At 40.9% G+C, this 20,008-nt stretch overlaps 1 protein-coding gene across 3 annotated transcripts in view; it reads left to right on the top strand.

Annotated features, from left to right (window-relative positions):
• LOC125303567 (tumor protein p53-inducible protein 11-like) overlaps positions 1-20,008 on the top strand; it is a 54,276-nt gene that overhangs the window by 9,157 nt on the left and 25,111 nt on the right. The window contains exon 1 of one of the 3 annotated variants that reach the window (XM_048257379.1): positions 19,462-19,525. The exons of the other annotated variants lie outside the window; for them this stretch is intronic. Coding sequence (XP_048113336.1) covers positions 19,499-19,525 — 27 coding nt within the window. The 5' untranslated portion in view covers positions 19,462-19,498. Of the gene's footprint in view, positions 1-19,461; positions 19,526-20,008 lie in introns of those variants that run through there. 3 annotated transcript variants of the gene reach the window in all.

Below are 20,008 nucleotides of genomic sequence, written 5' to 3'. Positions count from 1 at the left end.
GACAACGAACCACCGGGGTACATGAAATTTGGTGGGTATGTAGCCCCACTAGACTTTTACGGAAAAATTTCATTTAGTCCCGGGGACCACCACCACCACCACCCTCGTGCTGGGCCCCTAAACCGCAAAAAAACAAAACAGTTTTTCCTAAATAACTACCTGAACCGTGGCACTGAGGATGAAGAATCTTTTATGGTATGTTGGTCTCAAGGGCCCCACATCAACCTGGCTCATAATCACTCATTTGTGATTTGCACCCCCCCCGGTAAAAATGAAAATGCAATATTATTCTGCTTTAATCGCCCCTATCTTCAGTTAAGATGTTCAGAACTGCACCAAATTTTATGTGTATGATTGACCTGGCATTCTCTGGGGGTATGCCAAGTTTCGTAGAATTTCATCCATGGGGGGTCTAAAAAAATTAGGTTATGTGTACATTTAGTGACTGTACACTCATTGGCCTGTAAATGGCAGTGCACACATATACACATGCACACACACAGGCACCCACATACTATCGGTATTAGAAGCGGCCGATACATAATTACAAATTCAGTAGGATTAAAAGAAACCCAAAATAAATATTCATCATCATCATCATGGCTGCATTTTCAGTATTGGCGGTGAAGTAGTCGTTTGTCCACTAGATGGCATCGTTGCAGTGAGGCGTAATTTTGTTGGAAGTTAAAAGTGGGTTGGAAAAAACAATGGATGCTTCCTACAAAGGACTGTAATTTACCTTGGCGAACATCTAATAAGGATGGGGCGATGTTCACATGAAGTGTAATTCCCATTTCTTCTTGAAGCGAAATAAATCTGAGGATGTTTATCGGACATGCTTGGTTTTTACTGCAGGAATGCGTTAATCTTGTAATATCAATAAGGACCTAGGTAATGTTACGTTAAGCGTTGGTTGAGTGATGGAGGCATTTGATTGATTGCATTTGTAGAAAACTATAAATGCGGTTATACCAAGCAAATGTATAGCAGCACTGTTTGTATCTTTCGACTGTCATTTTATTGCCGTGCTACAAAATCATTCTGTGCAATGGAAGATTTACCAACGTTACACCGGTCTGATACAGTTTTCCTATACATGCGTGAGACTGAGGCAGCCTGTTTATTTTGTTTTAAGATGCGTGCAGGGTGTGAGAGGGGAATCGATGTGCTTTGATTACAGCTTGGTAGTTGTAGTCTGTGAAATTAAAAGCACGTGTGTGTGAAGTATCCAAACAATGACACCTTCATTTCATTATGGCTGCTTTAGCAAAACACCTTAAGCTACTGTGTAGTGGGTACCATTTAAGTGGCTACTTCATTGGCGCTTTCCTTGACTCATGGAGCTGCGTGAATGTTATTACAACTTTTCATACGATATGACAGTTTAAGTCCGCTTGATACTGTAAAGTAAGCCATTGGTTTCAAAGGAGATTTTATTTGTGTAAATAGGCCTACCTTATAATCCTACCTGTAGCTTATGGAAGCTAACAGCTTTCTATTAGGATCTAGTTTGTTAGTTACCGTTTTGTCATAACTCCCTGATGCATTTTTGCATTTAGAATAGCCAGAGCGTGTATATCTCAATCGGGAAAATTAAACAATATCGGGTGCCTATGGACTAGGCTGGGTGAACCCAGCGTGATCTGCCCGCTATTTATTTTTTGATTTCTTGAAAGATTGAGCTTGGTCTGATGAAAGCCAGACTAGCCATGGACCTCAGTTAAACAATGCAAGGGAACATGAATCAGCCTATATTTGCACGAACAATAACGGACAAAAGCTCTTCTACTTTGGCCCGTTAAAATGTGTATGAACAGTCTAGCGACGCATTTCATCAAGGCCATGTCAGTTATTTGCACCACTGGTTAGATGTAAAACAGCATTTCGTTTCAGACTAGGCTACTGTTACTTAATTTGTGCATTAACAATAACGTTTCAGACTACTGTTACTTAATTTGTGCATTGACAATAAAGTATTACATGAACTAAAGATGACTAAAATCTTATGTAGAAGAAGAAACATTCACAAAAAAAATCCATCCATCCAAAATGACCTTTGTTTTTGATAGCTGTTGAAAACGGCATGGAACTGACAGAGATGTTTTTGTTTGTAAATACATAAAAAAAATAAAAATAAATAAATAAATAACAATATGCTGATACCTTTTGCTTTTCCCAAATACAATGTAGCCTACAGGTGTAAGTGACCTTTCATCAATCCAGTTGCAATGGATGAACTGTGATGAACTGCCCTACTTGTGATTGTTTAGAGATTTTAAAGGTTTTATAACAATGCTACATCTTCTTTGGCTATTCTACAATCTATTCACCTTTTTCAGCACCAGTAGGCTACTTTCTGTGCAGCCCTTTGCTACACACTCAGGCATGCCAAACAAGCATACACAAAAGTTTCAAGAGTGGGGATGGAGTAAAATATGGAGACAAATTGAAGTGTGATTTATTTTCGCGGAACGGATGTACAGGACTGAGCGGCGGTCATATTTTGTACCGCTATGCGGTACATCTAGTTATGGCACTTTTTGTTTGATGGTGCAAATGAGTTATTCAGTGGGAAGTTTGTCATTCTTGCATTCTTACTGTATTGATTTGTCCTTGTCACAGCTTGCCCATGTGTGTTTAATAGGATTTTGGTGTTATATCATAGGATCAAATTAATTGACTGATATGCCTGTGTCTGCCATAACCTTGTATGCACTGTACAGAATGTGTCAGTTGACCCAATGACTTTGAATACCTAATTACATCATGTAATGTTTATGAGGAGTAAATGTGTGGAAGTGGGGCAAAATCCCATGGATTCGAGATACCATCATTTAGATAGATAGATACTTTATTGATCCCTAGGGGAAATTCAATTTAAACATCATACAGTTATTTATGAGCCTGAGTGCTGGGGTTTGTAGTTTATAGTGTAGTGTTATTATATAGGATAGTGTCAGACATTTGGAAAGTGTAGGGAAGCATCAAAGTAAACCTTGCTATGTTGCCGATTTCCAAAGGAATATGGCAAAATAACACCAGAACTACACAGGACAAAGTAAAACACTCAGGATGACTCGTATCTAATGGTATTGTCTTCCTCCTTGTTTCAAAAAAATGCACGCAATGTGGCCGGTTTCCTGCCTTTGTCATGGAGATAAGGAGTGACGTCATATTTTTGGATGCAAAGCTCCAGACTTCAACAAATCTTTATCCTGTTCTGACTGTGTAGTACGTTGGTCACCAATTTGTTAAATAGACCTCTGAAGTTCGCCTACAAAAAAGCTGCCATCTTTGACATCCGGTATCTGGTGATTTTTCCTATGGGAAAATAACATGGGGATTTTGAATTATCGCACCTGTTAAACTCTCGCAAAACCTATGTTTGGTGCAGAACTATTTTGTCCAGGCTCAATCAAGTGACCAGATTTTACTACTTGTTGAGCCATATGTGCAGTTTCACATGTTCGGTGCAGGAATATTTTTTATGTGTTTTTGTTGATTTCATATGCGATTTAAGTGTGTGTGCGCACGTGTGTTTGTGTGTACATTTACATTAAGTCGGTAACCATGTTGGTGAGTAACCTCTGTAGTAAAGGCTTCATTTACATTAACGCTATACATAAGGTTCCACATGTCGGCAGTGACTATGTGTGGGTGGAGCAACTAGTGAGTAGAAAAAAATGACCATGAAAAAGTCCATGAGACAGTTTATTTCCTCAGATACATTAAAGGAATTATCCGGAGTAAAATGCACTTTAGATCAATTTACGGATGATTGGGAGTACATACGTTGAGTTGACATCAAAATCATGTCATTCGGATGTGTTTTGAGAGTGTTCGATTTTACCGTTTTTAGTCAAAACTCGTTAGCCTGGAAGTGACCCGGGCATGTCATTTCGCCGCTACAAAACGCTATTTTTATACCTCTTCTACAGTTCCAAACAACATTACACTTACGTGGTAGTGAGTAGAGGGTCCCTAAAGCCAAACCGAAGTATCCCGAGGTGACACAATCAAGTGAAATGCAGCCATATGTATAGCCTGGTTTTTCCCATGCTGCCTTTCGCGCGCATTTTATTCACGCTGCTAGGCAGCCTGGATTCTATGGACTTCGTTTTCACCTCAACGAAGGAACCAATCACAAAACGGAGGGAGGGCAGCAAGATGATGATGACAGACCGAAGCCGTTATGAGCTACGTACAGACGCATTTGATAGACATTCGTAGCACCCAATAAACGGCTCTGGGCATTCGTAAACCAGGTTTCAAAAACGAGAAAATGGATGTCTAGTTCCCAGACCCCATCTCAATGAGATGAGGTCTGACGTTAGCCAGGCTACCAGATGTATGTAAATGAAGGCAAATGTATGCTAACTTCTGGGGCTACTACCGGGGCCCCTGCTGACTGGGTGATTGAAATCCCTGGAGTGGTTATGCAATTGCAGTTTTAACTTAGTCAGGAGGGGAGGGGAACTCCCTGTGCCCATTCCCATCATGGAGAAGAATGGATTGCTTAGGATTCTCTAGAATAATCCTTTTGTGAGGTGTGTGTGTGTGTGTGTGTGTGTGTGTGTGTGTGTGTGTGTGTGTGTGTATTTGTGTGGGTGAGCTTTGTGCATTTATACCTGGTTGTAATGGCAATACAGAAGGAAGGGAATAGATCGGCTGTCTAGATGCTGTCAAGCGGAATCTAATTTCTCAGCTCCAGTGGGAGGGGATGATCTGCCTATATCAGAGGGTTTGCATATAACAGACGACTGCATGCTGAGATACTGATGGCTCTTTCTCCTCTCCTAACCGTCTCAGGTTCCCTTATTTCCAAGTTGTAATTTCAAACTAGAAGTTGCTTTTTTAAGGGCATTCTTCTCTTTGTTTTCCTGTAGTGGTCAAATGTCTTTAAAAACAGCTAAACATGGTCTTCTAAAACTAAAACATATGTTTAGTCTCTGGGAAGCACACAGGTTTGATTTATTTGTTTGTCGGTTTGTTACAGCTGAAAGGAACCATTAGCCTTGTAACCATGTTAACTACTCTCAACATTCTTGCAGTGTTAATGGGCACCAGATTGATAGAATGCTTTTGGAGCCTGCCCTGTTATAGCAAGGAAAAGAGCTGCAATCATTAAATTGCCACTGTGACAAAGTCAGGGCTGCTTTCTGGTGGCTGCAGATTGCTGCAGTTATGTGGTCTGCACTATTCTGTAGAGGGCTGCATAATTAATCTTTTTTTTTTTATCAAAATGGGAATTTGAACTAATGCAATTAACAAATGGCAAAAGCCATTAATTGTACAGCTCGTAACTCCCAGTTCCAGTAGTTAATCTTGTTACTTCTAGGATTTCTATATTCAAGTCATCCTCCTTGTGTGACAGACCATGAAGCCCACCTTGCAGGAGTGCTGTGTTTCTCGTGCACTACACACGTTCAACGATCAGAAATAGCCCAACTTGAAGTGGATTTTGGAATATTGAACTGAAGTTTGACTTTCAAAAATGATATCACAAATCACACTCGCAATATCGGTCATAAAAATGTCCCATTTTCTCTATTTTTCCCAGATAATGCAGTACTGTACTGTGTATGCCATGATCCTTCTTTTGCTGGAGTATCAATGGCTCTTTGTGTGACTCTGGATGCCGGAAAGACCAGTGTTCCTTTTAGATGAAGTGGAATCAAAGACGCAATAGCGGAGGGGGAAATGTTAAGAATGGTATTATGAGAACCCACAGTGGCCTTCTGCAAGTTCTGGGCAGAGACATCAGCCAAGTGTGATCACTTTCCCATTTTAAAGGCACTTTTAGGAATTAGGCATTCAGTAGTTAACTCACTCAAAAAGTGACAAACATTGTGCACCACCATACTCTTAGGTGGTCGTATGCTGACACAGCAAGACCTCTGGAACACTTGGATGTATTAAGTCAGTTCAAATGAGGTTCTACTTGGCAGTCTTTTTGACTTACTGCTTTTCCTCAGTATATTGGCATACCTGTGAAGATAGGCTTACTATTAGGTTTAGAATGTTGTATTTGGAGGTGATTTCTTTTGGACATGCTGTAATAAAGGAAAAAGTAGAACTTCTATCTGCCAGGTGTATGATTAAAATAGCAAAACCTATGTTTGGTGCAGAACTATTTTGTCCAGGCACAATCAAGTGACCAGATTTTACTACTTGTTGAGCCATATGTGCAGTTGCACATGTTCGGTGCAGGAATATTTTTTTCTCTGTTTTTGTTGATTTCATATGCGATTTAAGTGTGTGCGCGCACGTGTGTTTGTGTGTACATTTACATTAAGTCGGTAACCATGTTGGTGAGTAACCTCTATAGTAAAGGCTTCATTTACATTAACGCTATACATAAGGTTCCACATGTCGGCAGTGACTATGTGTGGGTGGAGCAACTAGTGAGTAGAAAAAAATTACCATGAAAAAGTCCATGAGTTTATTTGCTCAGATACATTAAAGGAATTATCCGGAGTAAAATGCACTTTAGATCAATTTACAGTTCCGAACAACATTACACTTACGTGGTAGAGAGTAGAGGGTCCCTAAAGCCAAACCGAAGTATCCCGAGGTCTTTATGTGGTCGGATAGAGTCCAGAATGAATTTCATCAAGCCAGTACCTTTCCGGAAATGTTGCTGCTGCAGCTGCCATCTTTAGGGGAAAGTCCGTAGGAGTCGATTGCTGTCAACAGGAGGCTACCTCACGCGAGACATCACGTCACGTGACATTTCAAAATGTCAACCTGTTAGTAAGCTAGGGTTTGCTGTTGCATACAACTTCATTTCAATTTTGAAAGAAATACTGGACTATGTTTAAAAAAAAAAAAAAAAAAAAAAAAAAACGGCGACGAAATTGTGAATTTCCAGAGCGTGTTAATCCACACTCGGCAATCGACTGGACTCTCTATCCGACCACATAAAGACCTCGGGATACTTCGGTTTGGCTTTAGGGACCCTCTACTCACTACCACGTCAGTGTAATGTTGTTTGGAACTGTAGAAGAGGTATAAAAATAGCGTTATGTAGCGGCGAAATGACATGCCCGGGTCGAGTTTTGACTAAAAACGGTAAAATCGAACTTTCTCAAAACACATCCGAATGATGATTTTGATGTCAACTCAACGTATGTACTCCCAATCATACGTAAATTGATCTAAAGTGCATTTTACTCCGGATAATTCCTTTAAAACATGTGATTGATTGGTTTGCTGAAGGTGTGGCTGTGGCCATGTTTCTTTCTGCAGTGCCTTTTGAAAGTGCATTGATTATTCAGTTTGGTCATAACCTTGTTATTCAGGAAAAGGAAAATGATGACGCAACACACACATCCTGCTGTAGTCAGGATTGGCAATTGAGCAGGAAACAAAAGGCATTGGAAGGGGCTTCAATAGTGGACTCTAGGATTTCTAAATAATTTAGTGATATGCCACAAGCACTGTTGGGCATTATTTACATGACCTTTTTGGTTTTCAACTCGCCAATGTCTTTCTCCAACATTAGGGGTCAAGTAAGTCAGTAAAAGCCGTCTTGCAGTTTGTTAAAGAAATATGAGCATAACAGGTGCTTTAGTAGAGACTGGACTTGGTGATAAAGGAGAGCTAAACTGTCTGTGGTATTTACAAAGGATCTCCTCAAAGCACATTAGTCTTTGAAAGACTGTCCAGCGGATAGTGCAAAGTCCCCTGAATCAGAGCTGCGGCGACGCCTTGGATACGTGAGTCTGGCCGGCACCAGGCAATCAGTGCTCCTGACGAGGGGTTCCGTGCTGATGCAGGTGAAGCTCTTTATTGAGCAGCACCCGTCGCCGGATCAGGGTGCTTAGCAACCAGGTGGAATGGTAGAGAACCATGGGAACAGATTGGCAGGGGTTCATTTGGCAGGTTGGAAGCTATCACTGGTGTTTCACAGCAAGATGAGCCACCTGCTCTAAATCACACACACAGACAAACACACACACATGCTTGCGCTGGCTTGCACATATACTGAGACAGTTTGAGTCAGGAGTGATGTGAAGTCTGAAGGGAAGTTAATTTGTGTCAGATTTCATTACATTCTCATTTCCCTCGTGTAGAATTCAGGCCAATGGTTTAATGGCAGTGGCTTAAGCAAATTGGCCTTTGAGTTTTTCTACATGAGTAGCCTGACACAAATTAAAAACATCCAGCCCTAGGATACAATGTCTCTACGGCTAAGTTATTCACAGACTTAGACACACCAGTATGAACAGAAGCTTAATGAGCTGTCAGAAAGCCGCTACCACACTTTTTTATATCACTCAAGTGACTGGGCACAGGTAGGACTACCGTGGTTGAATTCATTGGCTATAATGGGAAAGGTTTTTTTTTTTTTTTATTATTTTAAAAAGGACTGCAGGCCCATTGTCTCCTTCACCCGCCATAATAATTCATGAATAGAAAAGCAACTCCTTCCCTAAATGGCTCTACTGCCTCATGTCTCCTCAGACTAGCTGGAGCTGATACAGGACCAGGTCTTGTGACCTTACTCAGCCCAGCCCTAACTCTCAAGGACAACATTGGTCAACTCTACTCCCTACTCTACCTTGGGTAGACAATGACAGTGTCATATTATTGCTCTTCGCCTGCAATCTCAAAGGAAAATCCCCACTAGAAATGGCAGACTGTGATTGAAAAAGACAGAACTGTACTCTCTTGTGTAATCTTGTGGATTGCTGTGCAAATTAATTCAGTGATTAGTATTACTCATCTCCACGTTTAGATCTTCATGGATTTTTTTTCTTTCATTCACACTTTGGAATGCCACCACCCAGTTGGTATTAATGCAGGCAGTGCATCTTATTAATGCGCCGATGAGCAATGTGTGTGTAACTGCGTGTGTGATGTAATTCAGTTCAGTGTTTCACATTCCTCTGGTGCTGTTGCGTCACACACCATGACATCTGGGAGTGTCATAACCTTAACGCTAACATATGTTCTGCTACCAGTCACACTTAAAATACACAGAGAGACCTGTAGTGTGTGTGTGTGTGTGTGTGTGTGTGTGTGTGTGATCGTGACCCCACAGTTGTGCTCCAGAAATGTGTCACAGAGCTAAACCTGGCATTAATAACACTTTAATAAGTGCTTTTCTGATAGGGAGGTACTGCATGGATTTGTCACTCGCAGGAATAAAGGTAACATTGGCAGATCTCTCAGTCGTCGTTGCAATGTCATGGCGGTTTCCCTTTTTTTTGTCCATCAGTTGTGTCCAGCCTCATGCCTCACCCTGCTGGAGCATTGGTGAAGGTGCTGTGTGCGTCTCCTTCTCGCTGGCTTTTGTGCTCGTGGTTTCTCCTGCGTCAGCGTAGGACCCCCAGGGAGGCGGTGGGGGCCGGGGACCGGGGGTGTCGGCCTCGCTCAGCGAACAGGAGGGATCGTCACCGCAGGGAGAGATGGATAGGAGGAGTGGGAGTTAAAAAGCAGCGGAGAACAGCACAGCACGTGTTGGACGTGACATTTACAAATGATGATGCCTCTGCGTTCAGCCTTTGTAGAGCTGGGGAACACACAAGGCAGGAGGACAAGGAAAAAAGACTAACTCTTTCTTTCTTTCTTTATTTATTTGTTTCTTTATTTGTTTGTTTGTTTGTTTCTATTTGTTTCTTTCTTTTTTTATAGGCTTCTTTCTTAGGATTTTTTAAATCCTCCACCATTAGTGTTTACACCAGCTGTGCTCATGTTTTTTCGTCCTGTTGTGAGGCTGCAACAAGTTTGCTGAGGCTGTTGTCTCCTGTGGTGAAATGGCCTTCAGAATCATCTGCATGGAGAAGAGAGTGACTCAGACTCAGAACTCTTTTGCTTTGTTCTAGATGTAGCCTACACTTTGCCTTCTTCACATAGACATGGGCTCACAGCAGGACGCCATACCCATTTTAGGAACATGGATTCAGTGAACCTGTGGTGACCTCAGACCCTGTCCGATTTAGATACATCATCAAGTCTATTCCTGGAATAGATAATCTGTCCCAAATCAATCACACCACATGAACATAACTGAAAAAGGCATTGGAAACAAAGTTGGGTTTTGTAGGGAGACGTGCCCACAGGTTGCACGGTTGCTTTAGCACTGTGTGTGATTTTGAAAATCAGAATCAGCTTTATTGGCCAGGTTTGCATAAACAAACAAGGAATTTGACTCCGGTTAATATTTAAAACAAGAGAAAGAATATCTGCACACCGGAGTAGCTCCCAACTTTTTTAATTAAACACAGCGACGTTTCGACACATCTGGGTTTTTTTCAGGCAAATGATTTTGAAGAGGCACCACGCCACACAAAAGCCCTTCCTAGTGGACTGTGAGGAGACGATATATCAGGGAAGTGATGCGTGGACGCACACAGGAGGGTTTGGAGGAGCCGCACAGCTGGGCACTCCACACGGTCTCGGCCTGTCACTCTGGCTAAGCTTTGATGACAGACCTTGAAATTGCGTACAGCGGCAGGCGCAGGGTACCTGTGATCTTCCTGGGTGAGCACTCCAATAAACCCATCAGGCTTCATTTCACACGCCACCCGCCAACGCGGCCAGCTCACCACCAGGTAAACAGAGAAAACACATCAAACGTGTTCCTCTTGCTCACTGGGCGCACTTTGATTTGTTTTTTATCTTTCTCACATGTGCACAAGCTGGTATCACAGCTAATGAGAGTGCAGCAGCGGAACGCAAATAACGATACATCCAGTCTGAGGGAACAACCAGGCAAGGCAGTCAAAATAATGACTGCAGGGGAAGGTGTCTGCAGATTCTCTTCATAAGCACTCAATGATCAGTTACCCTGAACATTTGTCTGAGTTTGTTTTGTTAGTGTACTTTGAGGCAAGTTCAAGTAAATGTGACTCCCCTATTAAAAGGTATAACAGAGTGAGAGAGAGAGAGGAAGAGACAGCATGTTTTTCTGCAGATGGTGTATTAACATCCTTTTAATCAGAGTTGCCTCTGTGCCTGGACAGTGGGATAGATAGATAGATAGATAGATAGATAGATAGATAGATAGATAGATAGATAGATACTGTATTGATCCCCAGGGGAAATTCAAGGTCTCAGTAGCATACAGACAACACACACACATTCACTAACAGCAGAAAAAGTAATTAAAAGTATATAATATAAAAACACAACTAAGCAATAAGGACAGTAGAAGATAAAGAATATACTAAAATACAAATTATACTAACACTTAATCTAAATCAATTCTAAAACAGTATCCACATAGTGGTGATAGTGCAAATGTATATATATATATATATATATATATATATATATATATATATATATATATATATATATATATATATATATTTTTAAGAAAAGGTATAAGTGTGGGCACAGTTCGACTATGGCATGGAGGGAGGGGTTATGCATATGTGCTAATGTGCTAATATAGCACGCAAACAGTGAGGCAGAAAGACCGTGGTAAAACATGCATCTGCATTAATCATTGACCTCCTGGCATTGCACCTCATCGGTCAGGCCAGTGCATCTGACTTTTGTAGCGTCCGCACGGCTGTGACCCCATTCACCTGAGCAGGTAATGGGTAACAGAAATCCAAGAAATACAGAAATCTGCTCTCTTAGCCCCATGCCATAACAAACACACACACACACTGTTTCTGCTGTCACAGTCTCATGCTAATATACACACACACACTGTTTCTGCTCTCACAGTCTCATGCTAACATATATATACACACACACACACACTGCAATGCCAGGAGGTTAATGATCTGCATGAATCATTGACCTCCTGGCATTGCACCTCATCGGTCAGGCCAGTGCATCTGACTTTTGTAGCGTCCGTACGGCTGTGACCCCATTCACCTGAGCAGGTAATGGGTAACAGAAATCCAAGAAATACAGAAATCTGCTCTCTTAGCCCCATGCCATAACACACACACACACACACACACACTGTTTCTGCTCTCTCAGCCTCATGCCAACATATACATACACACACACACACACACACTGTTTCTTCTCTCTCAGCCCCATGCCAACACATACACACACTACTGTATGTCTGCACAGGCTCAGCAGGAGGGTTCTACTTTTGGATGTTTTAGGCCCTTTGCATCCATCATGTTGTTCTCTGCTTGCCTTTTCTGACACATGCTTTCTTCTGCTTCTTGTCAGAACACAACTGGGAGGGGGAATACATCGCTTTTAGTAGCAGCAAAGAACAACAGTCAGCTCTTCAAAGTGAATTGGCTGTAATTTGCAAGGAGGATCTCCAATGTTTCCTGTTGTTAACGGGCCAGAGGAGTGTTTTGTTTATCCGCCCTGATTTAAAATCTGTTCCACCGATTCAGACAGCAAGTGTGGCCAAGCCCTAGTACTTCATCAAACTGTGTGCTTTAGGGGTGTGTGCTCTTTTAAACAGCTAATTTGCTGTTAGACTTCAATTGGCTACAATTAGATTTGTCTCCTTAAGACATTTAAAGTAATGCTATCATAGAAGGCAAGATGCACTTCCCGTCATCAGCCAGTACCACAGCAGGGAGTGACCGTTAGGAAGCTGCCTGGACAGAGGCTTCCTCTGGGCACTCCACAGGCCATCTTGGGCTGTAATCATTTTAGCTGAAACATTAACTTGGTGGAGTAGCTTAGTAACCGCTAAGCTAATGCATTTGCTGAACTGAATTTTCCCCACCAGAGAGTAGAGTTTTAAATGAGAAATTGTTGAGTGGTCCACAGGCCGCTATGTGGCTGTTTTTTCCCCCTTGCGACTCTCTGCTTACGTGGATCATATGGAAACATGAGCCAGTTTTAATCCTATAGCCTACTGTGTGTATATAGGCTACAGCAGTGGTTTTCAAAGTGGGGGCCGGGGGGGCCTCAGCAAGTTGGAGGGAAAAATAAAAACAAGAAATAAATACATTTAAAATATACTATGAGGGTTGTTATACAATGCCATTATAATAATGTGACCCATATCTGAACATATTTCCCATGATAATGACTGGGAATAATAGTAGAGTGGTGGCTCTCATATAGCAGAAAGCCCCAAATAAATTTTTACACACTGTATGCTCCATCGCAATGTGGTTGTGGCTAAAATAATTATTAGATTATCTTAATGTATTTTTACATTTGCCGTAGTATTGTCGATGGGTTTAATTAATAAAACCTAAATAAAACAGAAATAAAACAGAACCTAGTGGTATTTGGGGGGCCTTGTTGTGGAAAAGTTTGGGAACCCCTGGCCTACAGTACCCTCCAGAATTATTGGCACCTCTGCTAAAGTTGACTAAAAACCGGTATAAAAATAATCTGTTGGTGATTTATTGTAATCTCACAATGAAAAAAATTGGAAAAATACAACCTTGAAGGGAAGCAAATTTATTTTGAGAAAAAGGAAAATCTCATAAAGAAATAAATATTTTTCACTAGAACGCATTGCTCACAATTATGGCGGAATTTTGCCATATGTAATTCTTAAAATGCTTCTAGGCTTCCTACAGTGATATCATTCTGAACATAGCAAAAGATGAAAGCTTTACCCCCCTGTGCATCTGAAGACCAAGGCCGTAATCGTAATATAATTTGAGGGGGACATGCCCCCCAGTATTCAGCTCTGCTCAAAATCAATTGTTGATGGGACATTTAATGTTGTAACACCATACCATACCAATTTACTTCATTTATACAGTACAAAATTGACGGATTCCGTTGTTCGTATATAATAATTAAATTATAACATCAGAGGAAGCAAAGACCTTAGTGTGGGGAAATATTTGTAAAACTGGTGAAACAGGTTTTGTTCTTCCTAGGAGCTCTGTGGCTTGAATGGATTGACATTCTAACTAACCCACAGACACACATTTACAGTTGGTGTTGGGTGTTAGCATAAAAATCTGATAGGCAGGTACCTTCACGGATAACTTACGGTGATGTCCATGTCCCATGCCAGTGAATGTTGTCATGCAGGCAGTGTGTGGTATATGGCTATGATGGTGCCCTGCATGTCTGTCTTTAAGATTAACAAAATATTTTGTGTAAATATGGGCCCTGAGTCATTGCCGCCATCCCTGTACAAGGTGTGTGTGTGTGTGTGTGTGTGTGTGTGTGTGTGTGTGTTTTTGTGTGTCCATGCGTAGGCATGAGGGATGGGGTGGGAGATGTACAGTCGAGGCAGAGGGCAATGGCTGGGGGCAATGCTGGTCAACGTCTGTGCATATTGTTTTTTTACTGATATAATGTTTTCACTCTGGTGCATTCAGGGCAGACTAAAGAAAGAGAGAGAGAGAGCGCACATGATGCCAATTGGGCAGGGATAGAAGGTAGAAAGGAGCAAGGACATATCCTGTTAAGTTGTCATAGCTTAGTCTAGGGTGCTCACACTGATCCATGGTAATCTGGCTACACATAGGCTAAAAAGGCAAAGTTAGAAGAAAGAAGAGTAAACATGCAAATATTCCATGACCAAGTTTCAAAATCACAAAAATAAAAAATTAAATATTTATTTTATTTTCCTATCATAGTTCATATCATAGTTATGGTTGTAATTTATTTATCCCTAATCAATGATATTGGATAGAATAACATGAATAGGGGGAGAACAGGGCTATGTAAAACAATTAGACACTATTTTAAAAAGAAAACACATGATATATATATATATATATATATATATATATATATATATATATATATATATATATATATATATATATACACACACACACACACTGTGCTTCTTGACTCTATTTTACTTGTTTCATCACATTGTACTGTCAAAGAAAAACAAGTAACCTGTAACAAAAACATGTACAGTAGATGTAAAGGGTAAACATTGTCCTTCTTATGATCTATTAGCAAAAGTCTACCAACCCCTTCATCACAAAGCAATGGACTGCAGGCAGTGTCCATCTCACTGGTCATTGAGGGAAAGGACTGTTACTTTTATTCTGTGTGCAGATGGTCCAAATATAGGACTGAAGCTGGACATGCCCTCGCACACAAAGCTCAGTTGTAGAAGGGGTGGGCACACAGCACGTCCCTGGGGAGCCATGTTTTTAAAATTAGCATCACAGGTCACACAAGGTTAGTCGTCTGTAACAAATCGAGTGACTTATATTTACTCGTGGAAGTCCGTAGCTCTCTTCTTCTTTATACTGAGGGCTACACACTGCAAAAAATGAAATCCAACCAAGTGTTATTAATCTTATAATATAATCAAAAAGTCTATTTGGTATTGTTTTTAGTATGAAAAGACTTACCTAGTGCCCTCTCGAAAGATCATTTTGACTTAATTTAGGAAGACTTTGACTTATTTTAAGGAGTCTTATCAAGACAAATTTACTTAACGCGACTGGCAGACAAATTTGCTTGTTTTAGGACAAATTTGCTTAAGCACTGGCAGAAAAATTTGCTTGTTTTTCAGGATGAGATGTCTTAAAATAAGTCAAACTTTTCTTAAATTAAGTCAAATGATTTCTGAAAGCTAGGTAAAGTCTCTTTATACTGAAAACAATACAAACTAGTTATTTTTATCTTGATATAAGACTAATAATCTTGGTTAGATTTTATTAGATAAGCAGTTTTTTGCAGTGCACCCATGAATTCTGTAAGGGGTTGATCAACCAGTGAGTATGCTTTTTTAAGCCTTGCTTCCTGATAATTCATATTGTACATCCAGGCAGTTCCCATTAGACACTCACTTATTCACACACTTATTCTCCTCCAGATTGAGTATATTTCTCATTAAAGTACTTGCATGAATGCATAACATTTGATATGGAGGAATATTCTCTTTTGACGTCTTTTCGAGCCATTATATCCCCAGTTTAGCTTTAAAAAAGCATAACCCACATGAGTGTCTAAGGTTTTTGTTTTTGTGCTGGTACATTTTCTCACTTTTTCCAAAAGATTGACAGATGACTTGATTGCCTTTATCTTGGACATGGTGGTTTATTTGTGTTGCTGCCTTGAGAAAGAAAGTGTGTCCATGGGCTTTTTTCACTCTCTGAGTAACCGAGATACCACCACCCCTCGGGCATCTGTTTCTGACAGCTGTGCTGGAATGCTTTGTTGTTGTTCTCACACCCCTTGGCCGAGTTTGGTCCACTGACATGCATACACCTACTGGCGACCAACCAGACAACTTACAAACATAAAAAAGGGTGAACGGTGTCTTTCTCCTGCTCGTCTCTGGCGTACTGCGGGATTTCGGTGGGGAGGGATATTGGACGCACGCTGCACAGGAAATACACAGCGCAGGACAAACTTACTCAGGGGTTTTCTTGGGTAATTTTTCAGGTTGCTTGTCACTATTAACACTCAGAAGCAGGATTTTTAAAGAAAATGCCCTGCAAATTAGATGGAAATGGAGGTCTTTAAGCCAACATCAAAGGGTGCAACAGCGACGCAGAGCAACACAAAAGAACCAGAGGGAATCATCCAGAGACGAAAGGCCCCCATCATTGGCATGCACTCTCGATAATGAGAAAGCATGCAAAGTGGTGCCAGTGGCCGTTGCTAGGCAACTGCATCAGCATCACCCTGACAGTCTTAAGAAGGCAAGAAGCAGATGGAAGGAAACCTCACTCACTCAATGCATGTTTGAGGGAAATAGGCATAAAGGAGCAGATTCTGTTGTTCCTTTCCCCCCTGGTAACCTTCAGGGTAGTGCTGAGGATGTCAAACTCTGAGATATTGTTTCAAGGAGGGTTTGTGTGAAATGGAGGTTTGAACACCATGCATGGTGTGTTTGAAGTGGTGTGTGGACATGGATCCCCTTTTTCCTTATGTATGGAGAGGAAGTAAAGAGAATGCAATCTTGCATCATGAGATGGATTCATATGACACTCCCTTGATAATAAAAGTTTTTCAGGAATTCCATATGGCGCTTCGGGGTCCGGTTCGCCCTTTCGGGACTTATTTTCCCAATAATGACCGACGTTCTATACATTTATCCCGCTTATTATACGGCTAATTGCCAAAACGAAAAATAAACTCCACGATATCTCTTTATATTTATTTGTTACCGTTTCATTGTGGCTTTTGCTGAGAAACAAATAGTTTCGCAACACACGCTGAACTTGAATCAAACGTTCTTTAGAACACAGTTGATCAACTGTCTGCCTTTACTTTTGAATAAAAATCCGTTGCCATTGACAGCAGTCATTATTTCAGAGGTCCTTAGACGAAAATAATGACCTGTAGAACTTTGGGAAATCCCATTCAAATCAATGGAGTATTCTACTTGCACTGTGAAGAGCCGTTGCGTTGTGAAGGCATTTTAAGGAGTTCTGCCTGCAGGCTCACTCAAGTGACCATTAGATTTGATTTCCTCTGCTGCTGTAATCTGATGTAACTTCATGGAAACTCCAAAGGCATCCATGAAGATTGTACTGACGTCTTCAATAGTACTGCTTCTCCTAATGCAGGCAGCTTGGCATAAGTTATGGGATGTTGCAATTGTCACAACTACCTGGCTCAAAGTATCTGTGACATTAAATGGGAGACCGCACTGTAGCTGAAGGTTCGATAATATAAATTTAACATTAAAAAGATTCAGTATAGTGTATGGGTACTCAATTATTTAACTACAATGACGCTTAAATTCAAGGCTTTGAACTGGTTTAAGGAATGAAAACAATCAGAAAAAAATAATATACATAAGAGTTCTATCAGGTCCAGGAATATTACTTTTGGGGTACCGCCCAAAACGGGAAGTGCTAAAATACTGTTACTGGAACAAACAAATTGCAAATATATGGCTTGTGTTTTGTTTTTCATAGCATTAATAAAGAGAGGGGGAATCCTTTCCAATTAGAAATGTCCTGAAAAGCATACTCTCTATCTCTTCCCTTGTGAAGTTTCTCAAGGGGAACTAACCCTAGATAACCTTAAAGTTAAAAAGCTAAGAGGAGCCTCAAATATGAATTTATAGCCTCCAGGATGTGGAGAATATGAGGGAGGTTGTTCAAATATCTGGCTGGTTCTGGCTTGATTTAACACATTGTAGCTTTTATTGAAGAACTGAGGCGATATTTTCTAAATGTTCCAGTTGAAGCCCTGCAGTAATGGAGTGTGTTTTTCCCACATAAAAGAAACATGAAAAAGAGAAGAGCATCTCTCTTCCTACACTGTCATGCAGCCCCGCTCTCCTCCCTGATCCTGCTCCCTCTAGCATCTACTGTTGGGGGAAACATGATTGCATTTCTTTTCCTTTTGGCTTTGGTCAGATTGTGGATTGTTAAAATGACATTGATGCTGCTCACTGATGACATCTCTGTTGATAGGAATGTCGACTGATGTTTCAGCCCCTGAACCTCAGGAGAATTGATGGCATTTTCACTGCTGTAGGAGACATCCATCATCAACACAATTTCTGGCGGCTACTTAAGAAACAATTACCCTGTGTAATGAGCTTTACTGGACCCAGGCTCTTTGTCGGCACTAAAGAAGATGCCCTATTTAGAGCATGTGATTTCTTTCTTCTTTTAAGTTAAATGGTTTTAATGAATGCCTTTTACTCTCTGAAGAGATCTATTGCCATTAGCTGCTGAAAGACTCCTCTTATCCAATCCATAGCCTTCTATGGCTGTCTCTTAAATAGTCCCTCAGGTTGTTTTTATTTTATTCTACTGAAGTTGCGCTTTGTGTGTGTGCTTTGTGTGTGTGTGTGTGTGTGTGTGTGTGTGTGTGTGTGTGTGTGTGTGTGTGTGTGTGTGTGTGTGTGTGTGTGTGTTTACTGCTGCTGTTAAAAAGAAGGATGTTTGGTTTCTTTGGAAAGAAAACTGAGTGCAGGAGAGATTTTGATCTAATGTTACCGGCAGACAACCTCAGTTTATTCTGCTCACATGAATTGTCTCTATCTATTGTATCTATTTCTTACATCAAAAACTGCTTCAAGGGAGTACATGGCTGAAGTCTGTGGCCTAACAGTTTATCTTGCACAAGTTATTGACTGTCCCTGAAATGGAATGTACTAAGTGTAATCGTAGACTGTCTCCATGACTGTGATATAGTTGGCATAATAATAGCATTAGTTTGTCACTTACTATGGATGAGCGTCAGTGCTCTTACACAGGTTTCCCTAAGGGGTTGACTTGTTTCAATGTTGAGGTGAGTCAAGCGCTGGTCCTTGGCTATGTGTGTTGACATGCCTTTTACTCAAACAACAAGTGTGTGTGTGACCAACTGTTCAGTCCTCCAGTCTTCCTTGGCTATGTGTGTTGACATGCCTTTTCCCCAAACAACAAGTGTGTGTGTGACCAACTGTTCAGTCCTCCAGTCTTCCTTGGTTATGTGTGTTGACATGCCTTTTCCCCAAACAACAAGTGTGTGTGACCAACTGTTCAGTCCTCCAGTTTTCATTTCCTAATCTGGGAATCGATGCTTGATTCTGTGAGCCTGTCTTGAGTCACCCCAGACTCCTCCTTAAACATGTTTACACAAGTCACGTCCAGGTACTTATGACATACCTAACGCTGCCTTCGAGAAGGTGTAGTTATTCTTTATACTACTCAGAGAAATGCGCAAAAAGAAGGTAACTTTTCAGGTAAGCTGTTTTTAGATCAGTGGGTTTCTAACTAGAGAATGTAGCGTGACCAACGTACTTCACAAACTCAAATTTAAGGTGCTTTGTATGTCTACGTTGCATATAAGTTTGATTGCTTCAGATGGTTTGTTACTATAAACCAAGGCCTGATGCCTGATGCTCGTCAGGCTAAGTAAAAGGCCTTCACTCACCTCAATTAGACAGCAGGAATGTTTTCTCACAACAGTTCACCCTCAAAACAATTACTTCAGACTTTCTATTGTATTCCCTCCTAAAAAAAGGATAATTTTTCCTCCAGAACAGAACTGATACGAATTCTGAGCAGTAGATTGGAGGCATTGAAATGTGAAAGGTATTCCTAGAAATGGACACTAAGTAGAGCGTTGCAGAAAAGGAAACGTGACTGTCCATATGAAAGTCTTTTCAGCCGACAGACCTCTAATTTCACATGGCTGGCGCTGAATGGCTTATCCACAGATTTGT

The sequence above is a fragment of the Alosa alosa genome, chromosome 11 (assembly GCF_017589495.1).
Source record: "Alosa alosa isolate M-15738 ecotype Scorff River chromosome 11, AALO_Geno_1.1, whole genome shotgun sequence".
In the NCBI taxonomy this organism is placed as follows: Eukaryota; Metazoa; Chordata; class Actinopteri; order Clupeiformes; family Clupeidae; genus Alosa; species Alosa alosa.
This window is presented reverse-complemented; position numbering and strand designations above follow the sequence as displayed.